The sequence below is a fragment of the Coregonus clupeaformis genome, chromosome 9 (assembly GCF_020615455.1).
Source record: "Coregonus clupeaformis isolate EN_2021a chromosome 9, ASM2061545v1, whole genome shotgun sequence".
In the NCBI taxonomy this organism is placed as follows: domain Eukaryota; kingdom Metazoa; phylum Chordata; class Actinopteri; order Salmoniformes; family Salmonidae; genus Coregonus; species Coregonus clupeaformis.
Genome location: NC_059200.1, coordinates 24,944,909 through 24,962,339, shown reverse-complemented (window position 1 = coordinate 24,962,339; position 17,431 = coordinate 24,944,909). Strand labels below are relative to the sequence as shown.

Below are 17,431 nucleotides of genomic sequence, written 5' to 3'. Positions count from 1 at the left end.
GTGATAAGGAGAGGAGTGTTCATGAAATCTTGGAATTTTAAGAGCAGTAAAAAAAACAGACTTGCCTTAAAACAGTGTAGTAGAATTCACAGCTAAATTAGCATCGCGGCTTAAACGCAAAGTCAACCATGAACTCCTTGCTCAGGGAAAAAACTGCAATTTGCACTGTTGCCCCCTATAACCATGGAAACAGCACTTATATGCAGATTATAGAATTTGCATTTAAATGGCATTAAAAATAGATTAAATATTTCTAGTTAAAATGACTATTGCTGTAACTGCACGGCTGTTACAAACCAAAACCAGAACAAAGTTCCAATTATACACTTGAGAGTATTCCTGTCCCGCTTGTATGTGTGTGTGTGTGTGTGTGTGTGTGGTGTGTGTGTGTGTGTGTGTGTGTGTGTGTGTGTGAGACTCACCCTGTAGTAGTCGGTGCTGTACACGTCCCTGGACATGCCAAAGTCCCCAATCTTGACCAGCAGGTTCTCTCCCACCAGACAGTTGCGTGTGGCCAGGTCTCTGTGGACAAAGTGCTGGGAGGCCAGGTAGACCATGCCTGCAGCAATCTGCTGGGCGATGTGCAGCATCTGGGACTGGGTCAGCTCCACCATTAGGCTGTGCTGCCCATCAGCCATCAGCACCGTGTCAGGACCATGGGACCTGCACCACAACACAGGTGGGTCAGACACAATGCAAACTATAGTTACCTACAGTTGACAACAGAGGAGGATAAGTGCAAACTCATTCGCTTGCATTGCAATGCAGTTATCCAGTTTTAATTCAAATACAGTATCACCATCACACTAACATATGTGCCAAAGTTCCACATAACCTCGTCTTATTACTTTCTTTTGAATACAGTACACAGGAAGAATGGACAAAGGTAGACATCGGGACACAGGACGGTACCTGAGGAACTTGTTGAGGTCGCCGTGTTTCATGTACTCGAACACCATGATGAGCGGGTCGCTGTCCACACACACGCCGTAGAAGGTGACGATGTGCTCATGCTGCAGGTTGGTCAGTAGCTCCGCCTCCCGGTGGAAGTCAGCACGGCCGCTCTCGCTGCCTTCTTTCAACGTCTGAGGAGGACAGGGATGCGCACGCACACACACGCACACACAATTATCATAATTGATTGCTGGGATTGTTGATTGTTTCAAAGTCTCTTTCCTACAAAGTTCAATTCAATCCAAAGAGATATTAGTTTGTGGTGCTATAATCCAAAACAATGTACATACAATATACAGTGGGGAAAAAAAGTATTTAGTCAGCCACCAATTGTGCAAGTTCTCCCACTTAAAAAGATGAGAGAGGCCTGTAATTTTCATCATAGGTACACGTCAACTATGACAGACAAATTGAGGAAAAAAAATCCAGAAAATCACATTGTAGGATTTTTTATGAATTTATTTGCAAATTATGGTGGAAAATAAGTATTTGGTCACCTACAAACAAGCAAGATTACTGGCTCTCACAGACCTGTAACTTCTTATTTAAGAGGCTCCTCTGTCCTCCACTCGTTACCTGTATTAATGGCACCTGTTTGAACTTGTTATCAGTATAAAAGACACCTGTCCACAACCTCAAACAGTCACACTCCAAACTCCACTATGGCCAAGACCAAAGAGCTGTCAAAGGACACCAGAAACAAAATTGTAGACCTGCACCAGGCTGGGAAGACTGAATCTGCAATAGGTAAGCAGCTTGGTTTGAAGAAATCAACTGTGGGAGCAATTATTAGGAAATGGAAGACACACAAGACCACTGATAATCTCCCCTCGATCTGGGGCTCCACGCAAGATCTCACCCCGTGGGGTCAAAATGATCACAAGAACGGTGAGCAAAAATCCCAGAACCACACGGGGGGACCTAGTGAATGACCTGCAGAGAGCTGGGACCAAAGTAACAAAGCCTACCATCAGTAACACACTACGCCGCCAGGGACTCAAATCCTGCAGTGCAAGACGTGTCCCCCTGCTTAAGCCAGTACATGTCCAGGCCCGTCTGAAGTTTGCTAGAGTGCATTTGGATGATCCAGAAGAGGATTGGGAGAATGTCATATGGTCAGATGAAACCAAAATATAACTTTTTGGTAAAAACTCAACTTGTCGTGTTTGGAGTACAAAGAATGCTGAGTTTATCCAAAGAACACCATACCTACTGTGAAGCATGGGGGTGGAAACATTATGCTTTGGGGCTTTTTTTCTGCAAAGGGACCAGGACGACTGATCCGTGTAAAGGAAAGAATGAATGGGGCCATGTATCGTGAGATTTTGAGTGAAAACCTCCTTCCATCAGCAAGGGCATTGAAGATGAAACGTGGCTGGGTCTTTCAGCATGACAATGATCCCAAACACACCGCCCGGGCAACGAAGGAGTGGCTTCGTAAGAAGCATTTCAAGGTCCTGGAGTGGGCTAGCCAGTCTCCAGATCTCAACCCCATAGAACATCTTTGGAGGGGAGTTGAAAGTCCGTGTTGCCCAGCGACAGCCCCAAAACATCACTGCTCTAGAGGAGATCTGCATGGAGGAATGGGCCAAAATACCCTAGCAACAGTGTGTGAAAACCTTGTGAAGACTTACAGAAAACGTTTGACCTGTGTCATTGCCAACAAAGGGTATATAACAAAGTATTGAGAAACTTTTGTTATTGACCAAATACTTATTTTCCACCATAATTTGCAAATAAATTCATTAAAAATCCTACAATGTGATTTTCTGGATTTTTTTTCCTCATTTTGTCTGTCATAGTTGACGTGTACCTATGATGAAAATTACAGGCCTCTCTCATCTTTTTAAGTGGGAGAACTTGCACAATTGGTGGCTGACTAAATACTTTTTTTCCCCACTGTAACACTCAGATTGTATTGAAAAGCACAAACAGCAAAAAAAAATTGTTTTTTATATATCAAAGCCAGAACAAAAGACCCATCGTTTCAGCATTTGACCTTTGTAAAGTGTGTGTTGATTGTTTGAAATAACTGCGTGGAGGGCCGTACTTTACCTTGACGGCCACCAGGATCTTTTCCTGATCTGGGGTCAGGTTGTAGCACTCAGCCAGAAACACCTTCCCAAAGGCCCCCTCTCCCAGCTCACGCTTCAGCACAATGTTGTGTCTCTTGATGTGCTGGACAACTGGGATGTAAAGAGAGACACAGTTAAGCTATTTAAAAAATATGATGTTTTGTCACATACACCAGATAGGTGCAGTGAAATGTGTTGTTTTACAGGGTCAGCCATAGGAGTACGGCACCCCTGGAACAAATTAGAGTTAAGTGCCTTGCTCAAGGGCACATTAACAGATTTTCGACATATCGGCTCGGTTACTGGCCCAACGCTTTAGGCTACCTGCCGGCAAAAGGCCCATACAAGGCCCATTACTAAGGGTGAACTGACCAGGAAAACCTCTGGGCCCAAGTTATAATTAGTCAGGTCAAGAGGTCAGGAAAACCTCCTGGCCCTACTCATTGCATACACTGAAGCTATAGCAACAGCCCTAGTCTACTGCTGTTTAGAGGATATACACAGACGAAAATACAATGATGTACTGTTCGCTTGTCAGACCAGTATGGTATCCCATTATGGTAGCCATTAACATAACTACATTTCTCACAGGGCAACAAGTGCAATAGTCAGATGTGTTTGTCTGTGTTTACCACAGCTATCTATGGTCAGAATGTCTGTCTAGTGATAGCAGTGGATGCTGCTGAGGGGAGGACGGCTCATAATAATGGATGGAATGGAGTCAATGGAATGGTATCAAATACATCAAACACGTGGTTTCCATGTGGTTGATACCATTCCATTGACTCCATTCCAGCCATTATTATGAGCCGTCCTCCTCTCAGCAGCCTCCACTGAGTGATAGCCCCTCTACCGTAGTCTGATACAGCAGCATTAACTGCAAGAGGTCAACCAAAGTCATCACCATAGTAACATCAGACAGGAAGTCGACGGAGAAGACAGTCCAGTCGCAGTGTCCCTGTCATGGATTTATCAGAAAAAGACTGAGTTACACCACCAGCAGACCTCCGCGACACGGTAACTCACACGTGTCCGATTTCAGCATGCTGCCAGATTGGCGGAAATACTGCGGGTTCTCGATGACAGGGATCTTTGTCATTCCAATGATCACCGCATCGTGGCTCAACTCCGAGGACGACGGGGTGTTGTTGCCGTTGGAGACGTGATGAAGAGGACTGGCTGAGTCATCGTCGTTACTGATGACCGAGGAGGAGGAGCCTGAGGAGGAGCACAGTGGTAGGAAATATAATTATGACAGGAGTGGAAGAGGTCTTTTTCATGTTTGACTTCTGTATGTTGTTATGTGGCAAAATCTAAGCTGGAATGTGGTGGGACTAAATAGACTGTAGAAATGTGCATGATATTCATTATCATTTAAATGACTTGAGTCCTGCAAGTCTTAATACAGGTCTGAAAAACGACTTAACTAAGATTAAAGAAAAAGCTTACCCTTCATCCCAAACTTTGAGTTTCTTCCGTATTTCAGAATGATCACCATCAGAACACATACAATTAATGCCACGCCAGCGATTCCCACCACTACGTACACCTGGGAAAACACCATTCAACAACATAAAATACCTGCCAATTTCAGTGCACTACATTATAATACTGTATATAAATAACCATGCATGACAAATGATGGCGTGTATGTTAACTTACTGCAACACTGTCATCTATTGGGGGTAGTGGTGAGTCTGAGAGAAAAAGACAAGTCATATTTAATACAGAATGAAAACAGCATTAAACATACAAACATCTACATTGAAGTACATCATCTAATCTCCTTTCCTCTCAAACGCTGAAAATACTGTCTGGTTGGGATATGTACAGTATTAAAGGTGTGTTAAAGATATTCTCCTGATGAAACTGAAATGCATGGGTCTAAATGATGTAGCAGTGAATTGGTTTAGGTGTTATCTGACCAACAGAACACAAGTATGTAATGTTGGTGATGTTCTGTCAGAGGCCAAAGAAATATACTGTGGAGTACCGCAGGGATACATTTTAGGGCCTCTCTTATTTCTTATATACGTTAATGATATGCCAGATACAGTAAAGTGCAAACTCCTGCTTTATGCTGATGACTCAGCCATACTGGTATCAGGTAAGGATACAGTTTACATAGAGGAGAGCCTGAGTAAGGAATTGCATTTTGTTAGAGATTGGTTGAATGACAACAAATTGTCGCTACATTTGGGAAAAACTGAATCTATTTAGTTTGGAACAAAACATAGATTGTTTAGGGCTGACAAGATAAAGGTAAACTGTGCAGGCAATGAGATTGAATCTAAAACAAGTGTGACTTATCTTGGTGTGTCCCTAGATCAATCCCTTTCTGGAGACATGATTGCTGCTAAAATTCTTTCTAAAATGGCAAACAAATTGTAATGTTTATATCGTAACACTAGATATTTTAACATTAAAGTTAAAAAACTGCTTGTCTCAACCTTGATTCAGTGTCATTTTGATTATGCCTGCTCTGCTTGGTAAAGTGGAGAATGCAGGTCATGCAAATGAATGTTATCAGGTATATGCTGAATGTTCCCCCTAGGAGGCTTGTTGCCTTTGGAGTCCAAAGTGGACCAACTTAAACTTAATCATATGTTTGACATCTTAAATGATCTTGCCCCAGGTTATATGAAAAACCACATTGATATGGTCTATAACCAACACAGTTACAATACCAGAGCTAGTGTTTTTCTATACAGACATTTTTTCTATGGAATAGCCTCCCCTTGGAGATCAAGCAAAGAAAAAGTAGAAATAGCTTTAAAAAGCAGGCATTTTCATTAGGACAATGTTGTCTAAGTAAGAGAAACCACTCCACTGCCCTTTGTGCCCCCTACTGCTGGTCAGGTGTATTTATTTGAATGATAGGTATGATGTGCCATGAATAGATTGTTTTAAAGTGAAATTAATATGGTTGATTTTTAAGGTTAGGGAAAAGTGCAGTGAATAGTGACACTTTTTAGGATATCAATATAAATGAATGTATTTATGGTTGTTTGTCTTGCCTTTTAATCATTATATGTGTTATTGTTTTACCATCGAGGACGACTTTGCAAACAAGCGTTTTAATTAATACTTTGAAGTGATATCCTCTGGGTCCACATTGTACATTTTGTTGTATATGTCTGTTACCCAAAATAAATTCAATTCAATTCAATTAGCTATGTCATGTAATGTTGACCACAGGATTTCAAAGTTCAAGCACATACCAGTGGTGTCTGAGGCGCAGCATGGTGATGACATCCACAGCACAGGACGAGCAGTGGACAGAGGACATTGAAATTATGACAAGGCAGGAGTCATCAATCTGTCATTATCCCTAAACTCTTAAACTTAATGTCATGTCAAGAGAAAAAAGAATGCATACATGTCTCTGTAACAGCACATTTTGGTAATTCTTAGCAAAATTGCAACGTCTTAAGAAATACTTACAAGGGTAATATGGCTGTTCTGAAAAAAGGGAATTTACGTGTTATTCATACACATCCATTACATATACCATGCTACACAGAAAACAGTATATTCTCAGAAAAAAAAGAGTGCTATGTAGAACCATTTGTCCCCGTAGGAGACTTCAGGTCACATATAACAATTTTTGCTTCCACATAGAGTCTCTGGTTCCAAATAAAACCCTTGAAAGGATGCTATTTGTAACCAAAAAGGGTTTTATCTGACCTGAAAGGGTTCTATCTGGAAACTTTTTTCAGGTCCTATGGGGACAGATGGTTCTACATAGCACACTTTTTTTTCTGAGTATATAAAACAGCTTATATATTGATTATATAACATCTTATATAGAATTACAGTAACTATAAATTGAACAGGAGTGAGACCTGAGGGATAGTCGCCCTCATCTGGCGGGAGCAGGAAGTGGGCGTCGATTACTTTCCGGTCCTCCCCGAACTCGTTGCTGGCCACCAGCGTATACTGCCCGTTGTGGATATGAGTCGGGTTGGCAAGCTGCAGGCAGCCATGGTGAACGCTCCCAAGGCTCTCGTGGATCTCAGTCTTGATATACTCCTGTTCGTGGAGCTCCTGGTCCTGGTGGTACCACTGCAGCTTGGGCTTGGGGTTCCCGGTCACACTGAAGGGGATACACCAGTGGTGGAGTCTCAATGGCTCCAGCAGCTCCAGGATAGTGGGGCAAACTGACACAGAGACAACAGGAACAGGAAAGGAAGAATAGTCACAGGGTACTGGGAATGGGTGCTAGACACGAGGAAGGAGGTCTGGGGGAGTGCAATGGGAGGGCTGGACAGGAGGGAGGGTATGGTAAGGCACTGAGGAGCAGAAGAGTATGGCAAGGTGACAGAAGACATGTAGAGTCAATCAGATTGTTGAGGGATAGTGGACAGTACTAAAGGAAAAGTGAGACACTCATTCTTTCAGTAAGGACACAGAGCCACCAGAGGAAGTCTTTCAGAATGTAGACCACAAATACAAGGATGCTACAGATCCAGGATTATATAAATGCCACTGTAGAATAATCAGTGAAAATGACTTTACATTTTGCAACCACAGTGCCAGAATAAAATTAAAATAAAAAAGGTACATGTACTCAACACAACAGAACACGTCCTTACAGAGGATGTTGAGTAGGAGGTAAGCCTCGGTTTGGCCGACTACATTCTCAACATTGCAAGTGATCACTCTGCCGTTGTCCGAAGGCGAGAGACCTGACAGCGTCAGATTGCTCTGCAGCTCCAAGACATTGACCTGTAAATACATTTAGCATTATTAGCGTTAGAATTAGTAGTATTATTAATAGTTACATATATTACACGGTAAATACAGTAAATAACAAATCATTGTGTAAATTCTAAAACACCTTATAAAAGTATGGAATAATGTGCTGTTATTATGATAATAAAATGATATATTGCTCTTCCCCTGTAGCTCAGTTGGTAGAGCATGGCGCTTGCAACGCCAGGGTTGTGGGTTCGTTTCCCACTGGGGGCCAGTATGAAAAATGTATGCACTCACTAAGTTTCATGTAAAATAATGAATAAAATGTAGCGTTATGGGTTCAGTTACATATAAAGCCAGGAGTTATTCCCTGACAACATGGCCTCATCATCCTAGCCTTAGTAATAGTCAGAGGGTTGTGCCATCATAATATGCCAAAACAAAGAACATCATCTCACCTCATAGCTGGTGAAGAGGGTGTCCAAATTCCACGAGATCTCAGGGGCAGGAGACCCTGTTGCACTGCACACTGCTGTGACATCACTTCCCTCCGTCTTTGTGAAGATAGAGGGACTGACCTCCACTGCGGGAGCCTCTGTGAGACAAACGCAAACAGAACTTTTAACAACATTGTTATACTGTACAAGTCGCACCTAAGTGACCTTCACTTGATTTCTACTTCAAGCTGTTTACTGACTATTTGAAAAGAAAACTCAAGGCAATACACTGGCATTCTAGTAAGCTCCTCAATGCTCTTCAATGTTCCATAAACTCTCTCTCTCTCTCTCTCTCTCTCTCTCGCTCTCGCTCTCTCTCCAGTGTAGTTCCCTGTCTGTCTCAGGGGTTGGCATTACCACAATCAGGGAGAAAGAATCTGGAGATGGCCCTCCTCACTCCACTGTCGTCTATGCATTTCAGCTCTTGACTCTCTGAACTGTCAATGTCCTCTTGCAGCCTCAGTTTGATCCACATGTTCTCACATACACACTCCAGAGGGTTACCAGACAGGAGAGGACTAGAGGACAAAAACAGAGCATTAACACACACACATATAGTACAGTCGTGGTCAAAAGTTTTGAGAATGACACAAGTATTGGTCTTCACAAAGTTCGCTGCTTCAGTGTTATGATATATTTTTGTGAGATGTTACTATGGTATACTGAAGTATAATTACAAGCATTCCATAAGTGTCAAAGGCTTTTATTGACAATTACATTAAGTTTATGCAAAGAGTTAATATTTGCAGTGTTGACCCTTCTTTTTCAAGACCTCTGCAATCCGCCCTGGCATGCTTTCAATTAACTTCTGAGCCACATCCTGACTGATGGCAGCCCATTCTTGCATAATCAATGCTTGGAGTTTGTCAGAATTTGTGGGTTTTTGTTTGTCCACCCGCCTCTTGAGGATCAACCACAAGTTCTCAATGGGATTAAGGTCTGGGGAGTTTCCTGGCCATGGACCCAAAATGTTGATGTTTTGTTCCCCAAGCCACTTAGTTATCACTTTTGCCTTATGGCAAGGTGCTCCATCATGCTGGAAAAGGCATTGGTCGTCACTAAACTGTTCTTGGATGCTCTCGGAGGATGTGTTGGTACCATTCTTTATTCATGGCTGTGTTCTTAGGCATAATTGTGAGTGAGCCCACTCCCTTGGCTGAGAAGCAACCCCACACATGAATGGTCTCAGGATGCTTTACTGTTGGCATGACACAGGACTGATGGTAGCGCTCACCTTGTCTTCTCCGGACAAGGTGTTTTCCGGATGCCCCAAACAATCGGAAAGGGGATTCATCAGAGAAAATGACTTTACCCTAGTCCTCAGCAGTCCAATCCCTGTACCTTTTGCAGAATATCAGTCTGTCCCTGATGTTTTTCCTGGAGAGAAGTGGCTTCTTTGCTGCCCTTCTTGACACCAGGCCATCCTCCAAAAGTATTTGCCTCACTGTGCGTGCAGATGCACTCACACCTGCCTGCTGCCATTCCTGAGCAAGCTCTGCACTGGTGGTGCCCCGATCCCGCAGCTGAATCAACCTTAGGAGACGGTCCTGGCGCTTGCTGGACTTTCTTGGGCGCCCTGACGCCTTCTTCACAACAATTGAACCTCTCTCCTTGAAGTTCTTGACGATCCGATAAATGGTTGATTTAGGTGCAATCTTACTAGCAGCAATATCCTTGCCTGTGAAGCCCTTTTTGTGCAAAGCAATGATGACGGCACGTGTTTCCTTGCAGGTAACCATGGTTAACAGAGGAAGAACAATGATTTCAAGCACCACCCTCCTTTTAAAGTTTCCAGTCTGTTATTCTAACTCAATCAGCATGACAGAGTGATCTCCAGCCTTGTCCTCGTCAACACTCTCACCTGTGTTAACGAGAGAATCACTGACATGATGTCAGCTGGTCCTTTTGTGGCAGGGCTGAAATGCAGTGGAAATGTTTTGGGGGGATTAAGTTAATTTTCATGGCAAAGAGGGATTTTGCAATTAATTGCAATTCATCTGATCACTCTTCATAACATTCTGGAGTATATGCAAATTGCCATCATCAAAACTGAGGCAGTAGACTTTGTGAAAATTAGTATTTGTGTCATTCTCAAAACTTTTGACCACGACTGCAATCACATATTTATAGGCTTTTTATCTATAAAATAAGTCACATGACATAACATAGTAGATAGGGATAGGTACTTACAAAGATGTAATGTTAAAGTTTAGGAATGTCCTCCAGGACAGTGTTGACAACTTATTGTCTCTCAGATTCCTATCAGTCAAAGTAATACATCATAAAGGTTACAATGAAGCAACTAATGTAGGTCAGACATAAATAATGTAATCAATGTAATTAATCAATCAATAATCAGTGTGTCGTTACAACAAAATGACTTACAAAAAAGTCTGTGATTTTGGAAAGCTTGCTCTCCTTACTCTATCACCTTTCAAATGTTGCACCTTGTATAGTTTAACTATACATTAACAAAAGTATAGTTCTGATAGATGAGTCCGGCCATTATCTTTGCAGTGTGCGGACAGGACTACTTCCTCTGTTACTCCTCTCCTACTTATTAGAATCCTTCCCTTGTGTGGCAGTAACATAGATTTAGGAATTAGAATTCTAGAATGGTCTTGAACCTTCTTATGATGGGATAAAGGTCAGCCATTTTGGTCAGGGAGTTGGTCAACCTGTGGTTTGCCAGTGCTGTGATAAGATATTGTGTAAGGGGTTGTAACGGAAATTATTTTCCAATCGTTTAGTTCTTAACAGAACCATAATTTTTTTGTTCCGTTCCACTGTTCCGATATAAAAAAATAAAACATTAGCTCGACATTGAATTACTTCACTGCAGATAGAGCAGGTTGCTATGGAGCGGGAAAGCTATAGTTGTTTTAGCCTAGGCAGACGATTGTCACGGTTTCGGCCGAGGCTGCTCCTCCTCCTTGCTCGGGCAGGCTTCGGCGGTCGTCGTCCCCGGAGTACTAGCTGCCACCGTTGTATGTTTCGATGTTCGTTTGGTTTTGTCTAGTTATTGTACACCTGTTCCCTGTTAGTGTGATTATGTACCCTTTATATGTTCCATTAGTTTGTCATGTGTTGTGTGTAATTGTTTTCACCTGTCGTTTGGTGCAGTGCTGTTTGCCAGTCGCTCATTTTGTACCGTCGCACTGTTGTTTTGTGCGCAGTCGGTTTTGGAGTGTTTTACGCACTGTGGCGTATTGTTCGCCTCCGGGTTGGTTAGACCCGTTTTGTTATTTTGGTTTATGCAAGTAAAGTCTGGTTTGACTTAGCTCATGTGTCCTGCATTTGATTCACACCACATCCGCATCAGAGTTCGCGACAGAATTACACACCTTAAGATGGAATCAGCAGGAGCAACAGCAGCACCTGAGTCGCTGGAGGAGCACGTCCGCGGCCAGGATGACCAGATCCGACAACTGGGGACCGCTCTGCAGGACGTCATCAACACCCTGCACCGATGGGAGTCCAGAGGGGTACCCACACCCCCCACCTACCTTACCACCACCATCGGGCGGTCCGCCCGTCCCAGGCCCGGAACCCAGTGGGATTCGGCTCTCGCCTCCCGAGGGCGTATGACGGCACAGCTGCCGGGTGTCAGGGGTTCCTCCTGCAGGTGGAGCTCTACCTGGCCACTGTACACCCGGTGCCCTCGGGACACGAGAGCGTTTCCGCCCTCATCTCCTGTCTCACGGGCAAGGCGTTGGAATGGGCCAACGCCGAGTGGGAGGAGGATAGACGCCACCACCATCTCCTACGCGGGAGTTCTCCCGTCGCTTCAAGGCCGTGTTCGACCAGCCACCTGAGGGCAAAGCGGCGGGGGAGCGTCTATACTACCTCCGACAGGGAGGAGGAGCGCACAGGCGTTCGCACTGGAGTTCCGGACTCTAGCGGCAGATGCAGGGTGGAATGAACGGGCCCTCATCGATCATTTTCGATGTAGCCTACGGGAGGACGTTCAGCGTGAGTTGGCCTGCAGGGACACCAATTTCACCTTCGACCAGTTGGTCGACATGTCCATCCGTCTGGACACCCTGCTGGCCACCCGTGGACGTCCCGAGTGTGGTCCGTCCATTCCATCCTCCAGCACCTCCGAGCCGAGCCCTATGGAGCTCGGGGGTGCTGGCGCTAGAGAGAGGAGGAGAAGGAGCCCGAGGGGGGCTGTCCCCTGCACCAATTGCGGCCGTGGAGGGCACACTGCGGCCAGGTGCTGGGGAGGGTCTCCAGGAGGAGGGGACAACAGGCCACGCACTGGGGAGCATTCCCAGGTGAGTAGACGCCCCACTTACCCAGAGCTCTCTGTTGTGCACTTTTGTATACCTGTTAGTTTTCCACAGGTTGCACCTCATTCCCAGCATAAGGCGCTAGTAGATTCAGGCGCAGCTGGGAATTTTGTTGATCGGAAGTTTTGTTTAGATTTAGGGATTCCCCTCCTGCCTGTTGACGATCCTTTTCCCGTTCATGCTTTAGATAGCCGCCCGTTGGGGTCGGGGTTGATTAGGGAAGTCACAGCACCACTTAGGATGTGTACGCAGGGGGGTCATGAGGAGACTATTCAGCTATATCTGATCGACTCCCCTGCGTACCCGGTGGTGCTGGGAATTCCCTGGTTAAGTACCCATAACCCTGCCATTTTGTGGCAACAGAGAGCTCTCAAGGAGTGGTCTGCTCAGTGTGAGGGGCGATGTCTGGGTGTTTCCGTGGGGGCGACCTTGGTGGAAAGTCCAAACCAAGTGCCCGCATTGCACATTCCACCTGAATATGGGGATTTGGCACTTGTGTTCAGTAAAGCAAGGGCGACGCAGCTGCCTCCTCACAGACAGGGGGATTGTGCGATAGACCTCCAGGTAGGAGCAGCGCTCCCACGGAGCCACGTGTATCCCTTGTCTCAAGAGGAGAGAAAGGCTATGGAGACTTACATAGCCGAATCCTTGAGATAGGGATACATACGGCCCTCCACTTCCCCTGCGTCCTCAAGCTTCTTTTTTGTGAAGAAAAAAGATGGAGGGTTGCGCCCGTGCATTGATTACCGTGGTATCAATCAGATTACTGTGAAGTACAGTTATCCACTCCCTCTGATTGCGACCATGACGGAGTCATTGCACGGAGCGCGGTTTTTCACAAAACTGGATCTCAGGAGCGCGTATAACTTGGTGCGCATTAGGGAGGGCGACGAATGGAAAACAGCATTTAGTACAACTTCGGGTCATTACGAGTATCTCGTCATGCCATACGGGTTGATGAATGCTCCGTCAGTCTTCCAATCCTTTGTGGATGAGATCTTCCGGGATATGCAGGGGCAAGGGGTGGTCGTGTACATTGATGACATTCTAGTGTACTCTTCTACCCGAGCCGAGCATGTAGCCCTGGTGCGTGGTGTATTGAGGAGGCTGTTGGAGCACGACCTGTATGTCAAGGCAGAGAAATGTCTGTTTTTTCAGGAGTCTGTCTCCTTTTTGGGTTATCGGTTGTCCACGTCAGGGGTGAAGATGGAGGTGGACCGTGTGTCAGCCGTGCGTAATTGGCAAACCCCAACCACTGTTAAAGAGGTGCAGCAGTTCTTGGGCTTTGCGAATTACTACCAGAGGTTTATCCGGGGTTTTGGACAGGTGGCAGCTCCCATAACGTCCCTTCTGAAGGGTGGTCCGGTGCGCCTGCAGTGGTCAGCTGAGGCGGACAGGGCTTTTGGGAAACTGAAGGACCTGTTTACTTCGGCTCCGGTGCTGGCGCATCCGGATCCCGCCTTACCCTTTCAGGTTGAGGTGGACGCGTCTGAGGCCGGTATAGGAGCCGTTCTCTCTCAACGGTCCGGCACGCCACCTAAACTCCGCCCCTGTGCTTTCTACTCTAAAAAGCTCAGCCCGGCGGAGCGAAATTATGACGTCGGGGACAGGGAGCTGTTAGCTGTGGTACAGGCCCTTAAGGTGTGGAGGCATTGGCTTGAGGGGGCTCAACACCCTTTCCTCATTTTGACTGACCATCGGAACCTGGAGTACATCCGGGCAGCTAGGAGACTGAACCCTCGCCATGCTCGGTGGAACATGTTTCTAGCCATGTTCGTATTTAAGATCACGTACATCCCTGGGTCCCAGAACAGTAAGGCAGACGCTCTTTCCCGGCGGTATGACACAGAGGAGAGGTCCGTTGAGCCTACTCCCATACTACCGGCGTCTTGTCTAGTGGCACCGGTTGTGTGGGAGGTCGATGCTGAAATCGAGCGGGCGTTGCGTGCCGACCCTAGCCCTCCATAGTGTCCTGTGGGTCGGACGTACGTTCCGCTCGAGGTTCGGGATCGACTCATTTACTGGGCTCACACGTCACCCTCCTCTGGACATCCGGGTATTGGCCGGACAGTGCACTGTCTTAGCACTAAGTACTGGTGGCCAACGTTAGCCAGGGATGTGAGGGTTTATGTCTCCTCCTGCTCGGTGTGCGCCCAGTGTAAGGCGCCCAGACACTTGCCCAGGGGTAAGTTACAACCCCTGCCCGTTCCACAACGACCCTGGTCCCACCTCTCGGTGGATTTTGTGACAGACCTTCCCCCCTCTCAGGGGAATACCACCATCCTGGTCGTTGTGGACCGGTTCTCTAAGGCCTGTCGTCTCCTCCCTATGTCGGGTCTTCCTACTGCCCTACAGACCGCTGAGGCACTATTTACCCACGTCTTCCGGCATTACGGGGTACCCGAGGATATAGTGTCTGATCGAGGCCCCCAGTTCACCTCCCGAGTCTGGAGAGCGTTCATGGAGCGTTTGGGGGTCTCGGTGAGCCTTACCTCGGGGTACCACCCGGAGAGCAATGGGCAGGTAGAACGAGTGAACCAGGATGTGGGTAGGTTTCTGAGGTCGTATTGCCAGGACCGGCCGGAGGAGTGGGCTAGGTACATTCCCTGGGCAGAGATGGCCCAAAACTCTCTCCGCCACTCCTCCACCAACCTAACCCCTTTCCAATGTGTGTTAGGGTACCAGCCGGTTCTGGCACCATGGCAGCAGAGCCAGATCTCCACCGCAGTGAGGGGCCGGTGTACGCACCTGGAGATCGAGTCTGGCTCTCGACCAGAAACATGCCCCTCCGCCTGCCCTGCCGGAAGCTGGGTCGGCGGTTTGTGGGGCCTTTTAAAGTCCTGAGAAGATTGAACGAGGTGTGTTATAGGTTACAACTGCCTATTGAATATAAGAATATTAACCCCTCGTTCCATGTGTCTCTTCTCAGGCCGGTGGTAGCTGGTCCACTCCAGGAAGGTGAGATAGGAGAGACTCCTCCGCCCCCACTGGACATCGAGGGGGCTCCGGCGTACACCGTTCGGTCCATCTTGGACTCGAGACGTCGGATGGGGGGTCTCCAGTATCTCGTGGAGTGGGAGGGGTACGGCCCGGAGGAACGGTGCTGGGTGCCGCGGAGGGACATCCTAGACCCGTTTCTCCTGTCAGAGTTCCACCAGGGGCACCCCGCGCGCCCGGCTCCGCGTCCTCCTGGTCGTCCCCGAGGCCGGGGTCGGCGCACGGCTGGAGCCGCGCGTCAAGGGGGGGGTACTGTCACGGTTTCGGCCGAGGCTGCTCCTCCTCCTTGCTCGGGCAGGCTTCGGCGGTCGTCGTCCCCGGAGTACTAGCTGCCACCGTTGTATGTTTCGATGTTCGTTTGGTTTTGTCTAGTTGTTGTACACCTGTTCCCTGTTAGTGTGATTATGTACCCTTTATATGTTCCATTAGTTTGTCATGTGTTGTGTGTAATTGTTTTCACCTGTCGTTTGGTGCAGTGCTGTTTGCCAGTCGCTCATTTTGTACCGTCGCACTGTTGTTTTGTGCGCAGTCGGTTTTGGAGTGTTTTACGCACTGTGGCGTATTGTTCGCCTCCGGGTTGGTTAGACCCGTTTTGTTATTTTGGTTTATGCAAGTAAAGTCTGGTTTGACTTAGCTCCTGTGTCCTGCATTTGATTCACACCACATCCGCATCAGAGTTCGCGACAACGATAGTGCTTTCGGATATCGGCTGCCTAGTCTATAGTTGTTTACATGCGTGATGGACAACCAAGTGTAGGGCGCGAGATGCTACTTAAATTTTGAGGCCGGGTGTGGGAGAGAGAGGGTGGAGGAGGAGGCTTGGCTTGAAGCGCTGGGCATCTTGTTATGACATGCATTATCTGAGTTAGGCCCACAGAATTATACCTACGGAGGAGCGGCTTCTATGGAGGAACATTTAATGTCTTTGAACTTCCGAGAGTTGGACCAGAGCTAGCTAGCTAACATGCTTGTGTGTGCAGAGCGGCACCAGAATTAAAAACACGTCTTACCTTTTTGTAGTTAATAAATCCAATGTGAAATGTGATAACTATAGTATACGTAAATAGCACTGAAAAGGTTAATCCATTCTTCTCTAATAAAAAATCTCTCCCTAATTTCTTAATCACACTTGTAACATCAGTAGGCTAATAGACTAAGCTTCGGAGGAGGAGGGGCAGGTAGCCTACACACACACACACTGGTAAAGATGTTCAGCTGGCAGGCAGACACTGGAATACGTTTCTGAGTGACAGAGTGAGGGCTTTGTCATATGCACCTTGTTGCGTTATTTGTGGGACTGAAAAAAAATGCCTGGAATGTAAAATAACGTTATTATCTGGTTCCCATGCTTTTCAAATGACGGTTCTGTTCCGGAACAGTATAGATCTCTTTGGTTCCCGTTTCTGATTCTGTTACTCAAAAAAAGTTGTTATTTTCAGGTTTTCTGTTCTGTTCCCTGAACCGGTTCCAACCCCTGGGTAAAATAATGAATTTGAAGAATGTATCCGCACTGTAGCTAGCTAGCCAGCCAGTTTTAGAGGAATGATTCCATAAATTTAAAAAAATGAACTGCCATTATGCCAATATTCCATTCAAACAATGCAGTCAATCCACAGTCATACACTGGCTGAAATCTGTTGATGATAGGACTTAGACAAGTTGTAAATGCAACAAGTACTGATATTGCATCATATAATAGCACTCACACATATATTTTAGAGTCTATCTATACAGAAAATTGGTATATAACCCATATAAACTGCATTTATAATTATATTACACTTTTGGTTTGACAATAATTCTATTACACCATTTTTTATATATCACGTCTTACTTTTATTTTCCTTTCCTGCGTAAGTAAAATCAGGATGATGCCTCTACTGCCATTAATTCCAAATAGACTGGTTTGGATTTCTCC

At 46.2% G+C, this 17,431-nt stretch overlaps 1 protein-coding gene across 1 annotated transcript in view; it reads right to left on the bottom strand.

The window, feature by feature from the left end:
• Positions 1 to 17,431, bottom strand: part of LOC121574532 (BDNF/NT-3 growth factors receptor-like) — a 32,048-nt gene that overhangs the window by 4,082 nt on the left and 10,535 nt on the right. The window contains exons 4-16 of the mRNA XM_041887136.2: positions 10,415 to 10,483; positions 8,582 to 8,742; positions 8,186 to 8,322; positions 7,625 to 7,757; positions 6,875 to 7,189; positions 6,474 to 6,491; positions 6,251 to 6,259; positions 4,692 to 4,726; positions 4,479 to 4,578; positions 4,056 to 4,247; positions 3,010 to 3,140; positions 913 to 1,085; positions 423 to 663 (exon numbers count right to left, since the gene is read on the bottom strand). Of these exons, the coding sequence (XP_041743070.2) occupies positions 423 to 663; positions 913 to 1,085; positions 3,010 to 3,140; positions 4,056 to 4,247; positions 4,479 to 4,578; positions 4,692 to 4,726; positions 6,251 to 6,259; positions 6,474 to 6,491; positions 6,875 to 7,189; positions 7,625 to 7,757; positions 8,186 to 8,322; positions 8,582 to 8,742; positions 10,415 to 10,483 (1,714 nt within the window). The remainder of the gene's footprint in view (positions 1 to 422; positions 664 to 912; positions 1,086 to 3,009; positions 3,141 to 4,055; positions 4,248 to 4,478; positions 4,579 to 4,691; positions 4,727 to 6,250; positions 6,260 to 6,473; positions 6,492 to 6,874; positions 7,190 to 7,624; positions 7,758 to 8,185; positions 8,323 to 8,581; positions 8,743 to 10,414; positions 10,484 to 17,431) is intronic.